At 41.2% G+C, this 14267-nt stretch overlaps 1 protein-coding gene across 1 annotated transcript; it reads right to left on the reverse strand.

Moving 5' to 3' along the window:
• Positions 1-392: 392 nt before the first annotated feature.
• Positions 393-12292, reverse strand: spg7 (SPG7 matrix AAA peptidase subunit, paraplegin). Its single transcript, XM_080427332.1, has 17 exons — positions 11910-12292; positions 11428-11530; positions 11209-11298; positions 10835-11076; positions 10393-10532; positions 9472-9577; positions 9265-9390; positions 8262-8424; positions 7847-8020; positions 7641-7765; positions 6507-6609; positions 6302-6412; positions 6002-6117; positions 3673-3829; positions 2680-2840; positions 2130-2207; positions 393-1707 (listed from the first exon to the last, which is right to left on the reverse strand). The coding sequence occupies exons 1-17, from the start codon at positions 12147-12149 to the stop codon at positions 1501-1503; spliced, it is 2442 nt and encodes an 813-aa protein (XP_080283458.1). The 5' UTR covers positions 12150-12292; the 3' UTR covers positions 393-1500.
• Between the last annotated feature and the right edge of the window lie 1975 nt (positions 12293-14267).

Consider the following 14267-nt stretch of genomic DNA (forward strand, 5'->3'; position numbering starts at 1 on the left):
ACATAGACTGTATCCATGGTACTTTCTACAATATGGTTAATGTAGTGCTGAATGCTGATCAATAACTGGATGCTAGTCTGAAAGATACATCTGTTGACTCCAAGAGTCAAGCTAGACCAGTGAATCCAGTGAAAGTTTTGAAAATCAACCGAACGAAAAATACAGTCCAGTGGTGGTTCCCAACCTTTTCTGGATCAGGGCCAACTTGAGAATCCTGAGACCAATGTTAAGTGGTCAGATGGGTGGGCCGCGTGCATTTTCAGAGCATGTTTATTTTAATGATCAATCAATCGACTGTGTTCCAGCTTGGATAAATGGAACTAAAGTAGTATACTTTGTTTCTCTTTATCGGTATCACGATGAATTTTTTTCTCTCCAATGTTTTAAATTAGATTATATAACTTTTCATATTAAGTTATATTATCATTAAAATCTTAAGTGTTTTGCCAATTATTTGGTGGACCACTTGCAATATCCTCCAGCCCACAGGTTGAAACACTGAGCTACACCATGGTGAGTATCCTGTAGGTCTGCTGATGTTATCTATTTTCACTGCCCAGTCAAAAGTCTTGAGCTGTTGGACTCTCCATTTTTAATAATGTGAATAACATTTTTTTTCTCAAACCCAGTGTTTGAAATAAACCCACTGCACACCAATAGACCTAAATTCCATTCTACTCCAAGCAATAGGTTTTTTTTTATTCCAGTATTTTCTACGCTCTACTGGTATATGCATCTCAACTGACTACCAAACATGACATTCTCTAGTCATTGTGTATTGATCTAAAATCTCTCAGAAAGCATATGATTTGTCACAAAAAATGCAAAGAACTGTTTGACACAGGGACGCTTATATGGGAAGCTTTTTTTCTCAATGGGATAATGTATGCGAGTACAAATGTAAGTGCAATTCCTGGGGTCACATCTGAAAAGATATGTTACGTTCAAAACTGATGTATTTGTACACACATTTTGAATTTGTGTAGGATTTGTTTAGGGCATGCTTTTTTCCACATAAACTATACCTTACTTGGTGATGTTTCACTTGCTTGTTGAGGACTGCTTTACTTTACTTCCCTTTCTCCTTCTTGTCAATTTATTAAACCTAAGCATTTTTTATTTATGCACAATTTCACAGAGATTGTGACTTAAGTCACGCAAAATATACAGTTTTTGAGGTTTTCTTTTAGGCTTCCAGAGGGTTGTTTGTGTGGAACCTGAGCCACATTTTCTGGAACCAAGAGGCCTCCTCAAAACACAAGAGAAAACCAACATTTTACATACATGCTCCTTCCGACGTCCAAACTTTTCTTCGGAAAGGGAGATGATATAACTACAAATGGACGTCATTCAGAACTGAGGGGCGGTCTCAGAACTCCTGCACCACCAGAAGTCTCCCAACTAGTTCAGAAAGCCCGTCCGAAACGGCAGTTTGTTTCTGACGTCGGTCGGAGCATGTATTGGCCTTAAGAATCATTCTGAGAATTCAGATTTTTCAAATCAGATCATCTGTGGATTCATGTCGTCCTCCACGTCTTTACGGGGCGGTGGCTGCGGTTCATCGTGTCCAGTGTCCTGTTTGTCTTTCTCAGCCTCAACCCAGCTCTGTGGGGGGATCATCTTCTTGGGCCCGTGGGGCGATGGACCGAGCAGAGCCTCTATGTCATCATAGTTCACCACCTCACGCTCCAACAGTGCATTGGCCAACTGGAAATACACATGCACACACACATACGGTTTACAAGTATGTAAAGAGTCAAGACATCAACATTTTAGAACGGCAATGAATGCCAATTTTCAAAACATTTAGCCATTGTTAACCATAACTGTAAAGCCGAAGATAGCAGATCTACAAGCTCACTTGTAGAATGCTGCGAGCATTGTAGATCGGCTATTTTTCGGTGCATGACACTGGCGTGCAACAAAATATAAATCAGGCATGCATCTCCAGCCCCCAACCCCCTAAATATCTGTTTTAACCATAAAACATTCTCTTGTGAGTACCAGGAAAATTGTCCTCACAATGTCTATTTTTCAAATTCTACTATACTTGTATGGGATGTTTGGTCACCACAAGTATAGTAACACTAGCCCCCCCCCCCACACACACGGCTGCAACCGAGTCTTACCAATGTCAGCTTGTCTCTGTTTTCCAGAAGCAGTTTCTCTGTGCGCCTGTAGGCACGCGCGATCAACATCTTAGCCTCCTAGAACGACAACAAAATACATTCAAATCAATGCGTTTACTCAGCTGCCAAACATGTCATTGTATGGAAACAATTACACTTTTTTTGTGTTATCCTTTTAGCCTTAATGTCTGACTGTACCATGTGCTGTTTACAGTTCTGACTAATAAAATCAAAAAGTCAGTTGTCGTCACCATGCACTGCTTTAGGCCTGTCACAATTAATACACAATCGCCTGATCGGAATGATTTGATATAGTCGCAATTATTTTTGCATAATCGTCATAATCATTTCCATGTTGAAAGATGTTCATACAAATTCAAACAATTGTTCATGTACATGTTCAATGCCAAAAACACACTTAAATCAATAATCGCAATTTTTTTGTATGACAATTAATCGTCAAGTACAATTTCATGATCGTGACAACCCTACACTGTGTGCCAAGGTGGCCCATCTGGAAGTGCAGAAGTGGTGCTATTTTGGAACCTACATGGTCCATCTGCTGCTGCAGGCCTTGGCTGAAAGGTCGCCGTCCAACACCTTGCTCCTGGGTGTCTGGGAACGAAACCTGGCCCACACTGTCACACATGCCATACTGCTTCACCATGGAGTATGCCACACGGGTGACCTTACGCAAGTCATCCTGAGCCCCTAGCACAACATAGGGAAACAGGGTGTTTTTTTTCCTTACCAACAACATTGAAATGACACATTTTGACAGTGATGTAGTACATTAGTGTGTGCTACGGGTAAAGGTCAATCAACGTGGCCGTGAATGCATGTTAGCGGCTGTCTTTCATTGCCTTTCTTTTGAAATGTCACTGTACTGAACATGTGGGGGGTGTGGGTCTTAAAGGTCCATAGCTGAGTGGTTAGTGAGCCCGCCCAGGGAGCCAAAGACCCTGGTTGTCTCAGGTACTATTCCAGGGAGGCCAGGCCAGCAATGTGTCGATGTGTGTCCCTGAGCAAGACTTTTAACCCCTAATTGCTCCCAGAGTGCCGTAGAATGGCTACTCACTGCTCCTAGTAGTTATAGGATGGGTAAATGCAGAGGACAGATTTACAGTGACAAAAAACACCCCAAGATTATTATTATTATATGGTCAAATGCTTCTTTTTTTTTTGCACTCAGAGGGGTTGAACACTGTGAAAATGTATTCCCTCTTACAAGAGCAATAATTAGACTGCGTTGCTATGAGACAATAAACAACTTGAACTTGAGTTCGCATAAAATGACCAGTAAATGAGTCCATGGGAAATGTTATTATCCTGGCTGCCAAGTAGTCACTACACAGACCCTTGAAACAGAACACTATGCTAAAATGGGACCTCTTCTTGGTCATTTTGCAGCAAGCATGGAATAAAGTAATTATTTGAATAACATTAGGGTAAATGTGTTTGCAGCCAATTGTTCCTGGCCTGCTTGTCACTCAAGAGGGGCTTGTGTACGTTACCTTAAAGCTCAGAAGTAGGTGATGCGTACCTGTTGTAACCTTATTGAAGACAATAGCCTCGGCGGCCCGTCCCCCCAGGGCCATGCACATCCTCTCAAACAGCTGCTCCTTGGTGAACAGGTACTGGTCACGGGGCAGCATCTGGGCAAATCCCAGGGCAGCGTTTGTCCGCGGGGCAATTGAGACCTGCGATGCACGACAGAAAATTAAGAAGGAAAGATCCTTGAACTCAACTGGATTAACTTCAAGCCTCTATATAAAAAGGTTAATTAAGAATAAAACAAATCAGCGGGTGGATGAGGATGCCTGCAAGGCCTTGTCAAAACAAATCAGGCTTTCTCTGTCTGCATGTAGATACGTACTCCAAACTTTTTTCCATATTCTTTCTTTGGCTTTAACTCATATACCGCCAATCGCGCATTAACCCATTAACTGCCAGAGGTATTTTCATATTTTTTTAGCCAGTGCCAGAGATTTTTCATTGAAAAAACAAAAAGTACTCAGGAGCCGAGATACAGAATTTTTAAGTTTTAAGGAAGTGGATAGGAGTCTCGATCTTCGGAAAATCATATCTCCTTGGTCTTTGGGTCAAATTGGATTTTTTTTGTTCACGTAGATCTACGTGATTGGCAGTGAATCAGTTAATGCGATCTAATAAATAGCGCGCTTGTCCGCCAAGATCGCATTAACACATCCACCGCCAAGGGCTAATCTCATAATGTACTCACCAGTGCCAAGGTTTTATTGTTGTTTTTTGTTTTTTTCAGGTCGCCATAGGCCCCGTTAAAATCCTTTAGATTGCGTGATCCACTGTTTGTAAACAACGTGCACATGTTCTGGTGTCTACTCGTCGAGACCGCGTGTCAAACGGAGCCGCCATGTTTGAGTTCTGACCGTTTATGTTAACATGGGAAATGCGAGGATGAAAAACTACATGGTTTTACAGGGCTTTTTGTGTACGACTTAGAATGGAGGCCGACGGGAAACAAAAAACGGGATCGCACTTCCGGTCGACTTCCAGTGGTGTTACACTGAAAATCGTCCCCCTAGAAAATTGAAAAATGTTTTTTTTTTCGAAAAAAAAGGAAAAAGCACCACAGCCCGTAGGCTACGGGATCGGCGCTTAACCGTTGGATTTAACGGCCCGTAGAACTACGGGCCCGGCGGTCTATGTGTTAATGCGATCTAGTGATTAATTGGGGTTTATATCTCTGATCGCGCTATTCTGCTTATTTTTCATTCTAGGTTTCGAGTTCCACTTACTTCACCCACACTGGGATCCGGTTTCATGACTCGGGTTCCGTTTCCGGTTTTCATTTCCCCCCCCCCCAGTCATTTTCGGCCAGAATAGGGAAAACCACGGTTTTTCACACGGTATAAAAAACTAACGGAGAGGTCCACTTCTATAATCTATGGTCTGGGTGACGAACAGTCATCGCCGTCGTGTATCACATCGTATTTTTCGGCGATCGGAGAATCTGAGAACACGTCACATCCGGTTTGATGTATTTGACTGTTTGACTCTGTGTGGGGGAGGGCGAGCGAGTCAGCGAGCTGATCAATGTGTCTATTTGCTGCTCTCTAGTGGCAGATTTGTCGTATGTGTTTAAAAAAGCACTCAGACAATTTATTTTAATGAAAAATTACAAAATAAAAAAATAAAAAAACACGCAAATCGCTGGCACAGGGGTGAGTACATTAGGAATAAACTCTGGCAGTCAATGAGCTAATTACACTGTGAAAGGTGTTCTTTATGATCTGACCAACGTTTTGTCCGTAGCCCTCGTCTGGGTCTTCTGAAGGCTATGGCAGAAAGGTTAGTCGGATGATAAAGTTCACTTGCATCTATAGATAGATTGTGTGGTTAATCCGTTTTTGGCATGTTTTATGCTACCAGCACCTAAAGGGGAGATGCTTGGTGTGCGTTCTTTTTTTTCTGCCTACCAACTGTAATTCCACTGTACTCACTGTACTAGTACTAACACACAGTGGACTGAAATCAATCCATGCTCTATGGCAGTGGTTTTCAACCAGTGGTCCTTGAGGGAGTACCAGGGGGTCCCCAGCAAATTTAGTTAATAGCGTCACAATCATTTTTAACCACTTAGCTTTGGCTATTCAAAAATAGCAGATATACAAGCTCATAGCGCGGCACCGAGCTTGTAGATCTGCTATTTTCGAAAAAGTGTGCATATCTTTGAATATTTATATTTTTTAAAGCGAAAATTAACTGATATCTTTGCTTCTGGGGGTCCCTGGCACAAAACATTTTCAAATGGTGGTCCGCGGCCAAATGTTTATCAATTTAGGGGTCCTTGGCATGAAAAAGGTTGAAAACCACTGCTCTATGGCCATTACCTTCATGACTGCCTCTGTGTGTTCAAGTAGCCATCCCACTAAAGCGTGGCCAGACTCGTGGAAAGCGACCACCCTCTGCTCTTCTTTAGACAGGATCTTATTCTTCTTTATGCTACCTGAACACACAAACACACACACACACACACACACACACACACACACACACACACACACACACACACACACACACACACACACACACACACACACATGAGTGACATTCTGTCCTAATGTAGACTCATAGAAAATCAACCCTTCCTCTCTGAATACAAGTAGTGCTGCCTGTTGTAATAGATGTACCTGCTATCACTCTCTCCACTGCGTATTCAAAGTTGAAAGTATGAATGGACTTGTAGCCTTCTCTGGCAGCATGCAGGGCAGCCTCGTTGCAGATATTAGCAATGTCTGCGCCTGGAAACAAGATGGGTTTACAAAACACATTGAGCAATCAACATATATGGCTGCAATGTCAACAGCCAGAGATGTACACGAGACAAAAACGTACCACTGAAGCCTGGGGTGAGTTCGGCCAGACGTAGGGAGTAGAAATTAGCGGGTTGAGTTAGCTTCAAGATCTTCAAATGTTGCTCAAAGATCTCCTTCCTCTCCTACAAAACAAATCAGGAAAACACCAAAATATATTTCAATTTACTTTTCAATTCACACCCAAGAAATGTGGGTGAAGTATCCTGTGGATACCTAGTTTGCAAGCGGAATATATTTCTTGCTTTTCCATCCATTCGGCAAACTATGATGCACGCTTTCACTGCTTGGTAATGTACCACTTAACCACTTACTCAGCAGCTACAAAGCTTATAATGTAATGTTCTGACAATTCATTATGTTCATCTATGATCTCTAGATTCTAATGACATAAGAGCAAAAGAAAACATGATGCTCATGAACACACAGAACAGCCTTACGATCAGATAGATTGCAGTATATGTGTGATTGTCACAATGTCACATTCTTGTACAGTATCCTTATTCATTACCCTTATAATGGAATGTAACTTTGCACACAAGGGCCATTTTAAATGCCAAACTATTTATGCAGTTTAACCCATTAAGACCGGGGACGCATCTGTGTAATTTTGGCTGTTTTAAAAAATAGCAGATATACGAGCTCATATCTTGTAGATCTGCTATTTATTTTTAAATCGTGAAAAATATGTACAATTCTTTGTCACTCAATTCTGTCACTGGGGATTCTACAAATGTCTTCTAAATCCTAACAGGTTCTTTTTTTCTTTGTTTTTTGTGTTTGCTATAATATCAGTGGTTCTCAAAAAATCTATGTATTTGGCCGTGGACCCCCATCTCAAAATATTTTGTTCCAGGGACCACCCAGAAGTTGTTAAAAAAGAGTTACAAAATTTTGCTTTGGAAAAATACACAATATTCAAAGATTTGCACACACTTTCACGATAAAAAAAAAATAGCAGATCTACAAGCTCATAGTGCGGCAATCGGTGCCGAGCTATGAGCTTGTATATCTGCTATTTTTGAATAGCCAAAGAAATCTTCAAATTACACAGATGCGTTCCCGGAGAAAATATTTAAATTATGAATATTTTTAAAATATGCATTAATATCTTAATCAAATATCCCATGGTTGGTTTTGAGTGCTTTAAAGCCACCTGTAAAGTGGGCAGGTCTATGAAGATGTGTCTGTCCAGTCTGCCTGGTCTCATCAGTGCAGCGTCCAGGATGTCTGCTCTGTTGGTGGAGGCCAGAACAATCACATGGTCCGTCGTGCCCATTCCTGGAAGAGAGAAACGTCATTCAAGCTTCTTGGAATATTTTCCAGTGTGACTGGGTCAACAGTCCTAAACTCAAAACTCACCGTCCATTTCTACCAGTAGCTGGTTCAGGGTCTGTTCTTCCTCAGTGTTGGAGAAGCCTGCACTGTTGTTTGAGCGTTTCTTCCCCACAGCATCAATCTCATCTATGTAGACGATGCAGGGAGCTCGGGCGCGAGCCTCCTTGAACAGGCTCCTCACCCTGGCAGCACCCAAGCCTAAGCACACAAAAAAAAATCAGATTTCAAAATACAAACTATAAACACAGTAAAATCCTGTACAGTAAAAGAGTGTTCATTTAATTGTGTTCAAATTGATTCCATTTGTAAATCCGAGAGTGTAAGAGACAATTTGCATACACTAAAGAGTTAAATTCACATTGAGGACTTTACTGTGTAAGTTTATAACATCGACATCCACTGATAAGACTAACTCGTAAAATGGGGGGATTATCCTTACCCCCGATCACCTCCACAAACTCAGAACCAGCCATGGCCAGGAATGGTACCTGTGCCTCTGTGGCCACAGCCTTGGCCAGTAGGGTCTTCCCACAGCCTGGGGGCCCCAGTAGCAATGAGCCCTTGGGAACCTTGGCCCCCAGTATAATGTATCGGTCTGGATTCTGAGAAAAGATATCATTAGAGATATTTAAAAGGATAAACCCTTGTTTTATTTGCCTTATTATCATCTAAGGCCCTTTTCTGAAGCTAGAATATAAAATATCCAATATTTAGTTCTAACTGGTGTCAGTAAATTGTAGCTACCACTGGGTTCCTAACGCCAAATCAAATGGGTTCAGATCTGAGCCATGTCTCCTGCAGGAGCGCGTACACACACACACACACACACACACACACACACACACACACACACACACACACACACACACACACACACACACACACACACACACACACACACACACACACACACACACACACACACACACACACACACACACACACACACACACACACACACACGATGTGCCACCATCTTTAATGTAGTTCGGACATCAATACAATGATGCTGAGAGGGAGACAACAGACATAAAACTGATGCATTATAGCTTTAACGGGCTAAAACATGCAAAAACACTGGTAAGGTACTTTAATGTGACAAATTAAGAATTATGAAAAAACAGGTAGCAATTACCATGTACGTAAGTAAGTAATAAGTTTATTGTCAGTATCAGCCGATAATGTCGTGTCTATCCCTGTTTCAATGCAGTAGACACCTGGGAGATGGAATGCTGAGATGGAGTACAACACCTACCATCACAGCACCCAGTACCTACCACTCAACTTAAGCCATGCTACTCATGCACTGAGTTGGCTGTGCCAAGGATCTAACCTAGGACCTTGTGGTTCAAGGTCGAGTGCTCTACCGACTGAGCTACCCGGCTAATTTCATAAATGTAAGATTTGCAACGAAATACAGTATTTTTTGGTTTGTTTCTTACCTTCAAGTAGTCAACAAATTCCTTCACTTCCATCTTAGCCTCATGCATGCCTGCCACATCTTTGAAGCTCACACCTTTCCCTGATTTGCCATCTACAATGGTGAACTTTGCCATCTTCAGCTGATTCTGTTAAGTACATCCAGGAATACAATTAGTGCTCTATAAAAACAACATAATATAGGAATTATTTTGGTACTGTCTACTCACAAAAGCACTGAAGCCACCCTCTCCTCTCATACCCATGCCTGCTAGACGGAAGATATACCAGAGAATAGCCACACCAATGGCAGCCAGTCCCAAAGCATAAACCGCACTGCAATGATAAAGAAACATTGGCTGTAGTCATTATGTATAAGATGGCAATTAGACCAATCAGATTGCTGGGTCAGTACTAAAATACAGTACATACATACATTATAAAATTATACAAATTAAATAAATAAATGCCACCCACAAATATACCTGCAGATCATATTATTTCAGAAACTTAGGCAAACCTATGGATTAACCACACAGAGATTTGGTGTATAGGGGAAAAAAGGGTACCGAGTATAGACCGCTAGGGGAATGATTTACAAATCATGTTCTATTAATGTTTTTAATGTTGTTATACCTAATTGTTTTTTTTTGTTTTGTTCTTTTTAATTTGATTTATTGTATTGTATTGTATTGTATTGGTTGTGGTTTTTGTTGCATTTGTTGTCTATTTGTATGTCTGCTTCTTGTGTTTAACATTCTCCTTTTGTTTATCTTCTACTTTTTGTGTATAACTGAAAAATGAATAAACATTGAATCATAAAAAAAAAATAAAAAAAAGTTGTCATACATAGGTAGAGGCCTCGTACTGTATAAGCCCTTTGGGCTTCTTGCCTGCTCCTGGCCTTTTCTATTTATATTTTGTATTGTTTTTTTTTGTATTGTTTTTACATTTTGTGCTAAATAAATCAAATTTTACCTGGTCAACGACATATATATACATATATACATATATATATATATATATATATATATATATACATACACATATAATGAGTTTAAGTGGTTAATGCACATGCAACAAATGCAACATTCAGGAAGATAATTCTACTAAAACAAAAACAAAATCACTTTGAGTTAAGTATCCCTTACTTCCCAAAGAATCCAGTCCGCTTGTAGGACACCGGTATCCTGTCCTTTGTGTCAATGTGTAATTCCTCTTCCGCAGCTCTCAGTTTCTCCTCAAATTTGTCAATGTTAGCAACCTGCATACGATACATTAGGGCCAGTCTCTGCCAAAAAAGGTAACATAGCACATACAGTGAAAAGCAAGCACAATCTGTCTGCTCACAGAAAACATAATTTAAATATTTTGGATCAGACAGTGGGTAGCAGCATATAGTATTTACCACGACAACCTTATCCGTATCATTATGCAAAATCTAAATCAGTGAATTTAAACACAAAACTGAGTGGGAGGAGATAATTGCAACAGGGGAGAATTTTTTGAGCACACTGTACTCCAAACCTTGATTACTATTATGGCATCTTCCCTAATAGTAAGGAGGTATATTAAAATAAATATTAAACATACAGGCCTTCCAAAGATCACTGCGCCAGGGTGAAGGTAGATGTCCACTATGTCACTCTCTGGAACAACTTGCACTCGGGACACCTCTCCCTTGGCCAGCATCTCATGCACAAAGTCATTCCAAGATATGTTTCCACCACTGGTGTTAATAGAATTCAACAGGATCATGATGAGTGCTATGATGAAGAGCGTCCGCAGGCGCTCCCGGTACATCTGGTCCTCCTGCTCCTTGCGCTTCTTCTCCTCTGAAAGGAAGGGTAGATGAGGAGAGCAAAGAGCAGGAACAACAGGAGGAGCAAGTGAAGGCAATGAATCTACAGTGAATGTATGCCATCAAATACTGAACATGATGATCTACCATCCATGACACCTCTTACCTTCATCTTCCGCTGGAGTTTTCCCCTTTGATCCTTCACTTTTATTTTTCTCTTTTTTGGACTGAGATGTACTAAAAAAATGTGTAGCCCCTGTAACAAAAGGCTTGCTCATGTAACTAGTTAGGTAGATAACATTGCCGGTAGAATATTAATATGTACAGGACACACACACACACACACACACACACACACACACACACACACACACACAGTCTTTACCTAATAGATTTACCAAACCAACAGGGTTTTCCATCAAATGGTTCTTGATTAACACTCTGTTCAATCCCAGCATTTCAGGACTCAATGGTCTGTAGAGGAGATTCTAAAACAGGAAGATTAGGTTTAATACATTATATAAACACAATTATTGGGGCATAGGTGTAGAGGGGCAGTTAACCTTGGAGCCAGGGTGCCATAACACTGAAAGAAATACATGTTCAAATCCTCTGTCCAGATGAACATACTACAAACCATAATTTGACCTCAATACAATATACATCAGTGGTTCTCAAAGTGGGGTCTGGGGACCCCCAGGGGTCATTGAATGGGTTGCAGGGGGTCCCCAGCTAAATGTGTTAAATATAGCATCAAAATCAGTTTAACCACTTTAACCACCCTCCAATACAAATCAAGTTGGGGGTCCTTGACATGAAAATGAACCACTGCGTTACATAACGTGTCTTGAGTAACAACAAGCTTACCTTAAGGATGTTAGAGTTAAACTTCACACCACTGTGTGATTGTCGTATTAGCGACCGTTGTTGTGATCCTGAAGGCATCAGCGTTTGATCACTGACGCATTTCGACAGCAGATGTTTACTGCCATAACTGTGTATGTTTGTTGTCATTAACGGCGAGTTGTTTCGCAACAGTGTCCATTGTAAAGTCCTGTACTTTCTGCAGGAGCCAACGACAGGTCGTTGTAAAAGCATGGCTGCCATGATGACGGCTCGGTTAGATTAGATCAGCGCCCACGTGTAGCAACAAAACTAGAATGTTGTGAAAAGGAGCATATTGTCATGCCTTTTAATTAGAACATTTGTTTACTCAATGCCCCCATCATCTCTGTAGCAGCTAGCTTACCCAACCAGACCCAACCCACACAGTCGTGCAAAGATGGCAATACGACAAGAGAAAAGTAACTCCACCAGTGTTGCCATGTTCACTTATTATAAGCTACTTTGGGCTTCTTTTTCTGTGAAGTTGCTTGTAAATACTGGTAGTTGCGGCGGGTTGTGGTTTTTTGGGCTTGCAAGTGTAGTGTCGTGTAGTTGCTTATTTGGGCCAATTCATATTTAAACCAGTGGTTCTCAAATATTTTCATGTCATGGGCCCCCATCTGAAAATGTTTTGTGCCCGATTTGTGATGTTATTCCACATTTTATTTCAAGATTTAGAAAAATATATAGCAGATCAGAGCAGGTAGATCGGCTATTTTCAAATAGCTGATGTACAGTGGTATATAGGTTTAAAGTGTTTATGTGGCTTGTAATCTTGTAGATCGGCTATTTTCAAATAGCCAATGTGTTAAAGGGCTTGCTTCTTTTGGGCTTGTTTTCAGAGACCTGGTTGCTTATTTCTCTCACAACATCTGGCAACGCTGCACTCCACCCACTCAGTAATATTGTTATTAACGGTTTCAGTAACCTCGCGTCTCTCCAGGCTTTCCACTTGTTCAGTGGGAGGAAGGGTGGAAAAAAACAATACATAAACTCGTTAAATAATAATACATGTATCGTTATTATTGTGTATTTATTTTTTGCATGGGATATGGACTGGAGACTATAATACTTATCTTAACTGCATGTACAATATCTTTACTACACAAACTCCGAACTCTGAACTCTGAAGTGAACCCTGTTCTTTATGCAACTCACTGCTGCGGCGACGTTTGCGCAGGACAGATTGATAAAAAGCACTAGAACCATGAAACATAAACCATGGAGGTATAAATAATATATACATCTTTGCTGATGGCATTTGCAGCAAATCTCTTATACACACGCACGCACGCACGCGCGCGCGCACACACACACACACACACACACACACACACACACACACACACTCGCCCCCAGCGGTTCTTGTATTCTTGATTTGGGTTTACTGAGGATAAGTTTAGAAATAACAAGTTTGGGGTTTAGGCATAGTTTTACCGAGGTTTAGTTGAGAAGTAAGGTTAGGTTTTGGCACCGTTTTACTGAGGTTACGTTTAGGAATAAGGTTAGGTTTAATAGGCATAGTTTTACTGAGGTTACGTTTAGGAATACCAGGTGACTGATTGATTGATTGATTGATTGATGTACTTTATTTAGTAAGACATGTGAACAGTACAGTACATGGGAGTACAAATTCACAAAACGACCGTAACGAGCTCGCAGGATTTGCCCCGGTGTGTCTGTTTTGGGGCGAGCGTTTTGGTATTCCTCTCATCTTGGTCATTCTGACCTACCATAATCCTCCAGCAGAGGGTAGTATTTGTCAATTCTAGCAGTGGTGCTCGACAAACGTTCGCGCGCATGAGCAGTGCGGTGATCTAGGAAGTGAAGTGTTAAAGCCCTGCCCTCTATATTTATTATGTGCCACAGAGCTTTCCATAACACTCGGGTGCCCACCTATGGTGGTGCACTACTGGACATAAACCAGTACATATTCATGTCAAGGACCCCCCAAATTAATATGTATTTGGCCGTAGACCCCCCCTTCCATTAGAAAATATGTTGTACCAGCCACCCATATAGAAGATTTGTCAATATTTGTCAAATAGTTGATCTATCGCGACGCGTTGTGACCTTATAGATATGCTATTTTCGAATTAAGTTTTCCCACTGTACCTCATTTAATGGGGAACCCCCCCCAAGAAGTATCTCTGGGGTCTGGGGGTCCCCTGACCCCACTCTGAGAACCATCGACCATAGGTCAATAGGCATAGCTCAAAGCCTACACGTCTTGAGCAAGATGAAGCTCAAGACTCTCAGTGAACCAAGTTTAAATTCTTAAGTTTACGACTTCACGACGGTGCATGTGTGGATGTGGAAAAGCCTGTTGACTCGAGGTTA

This window comes from Gymnoscopelus braueri, assembly GCF_963280865.1.
Source record: "Gymnoscopelus braueri genome assembly, chromosome: 1".
Classification (NCBI taxonomy): domain Eukaryota; kingdom Metazoa; phylum Chordata; class Actinopteri; order Myctophiformes; family Myctophidae; genus Gymnoscopelus; species Gymnoscopelus braueri.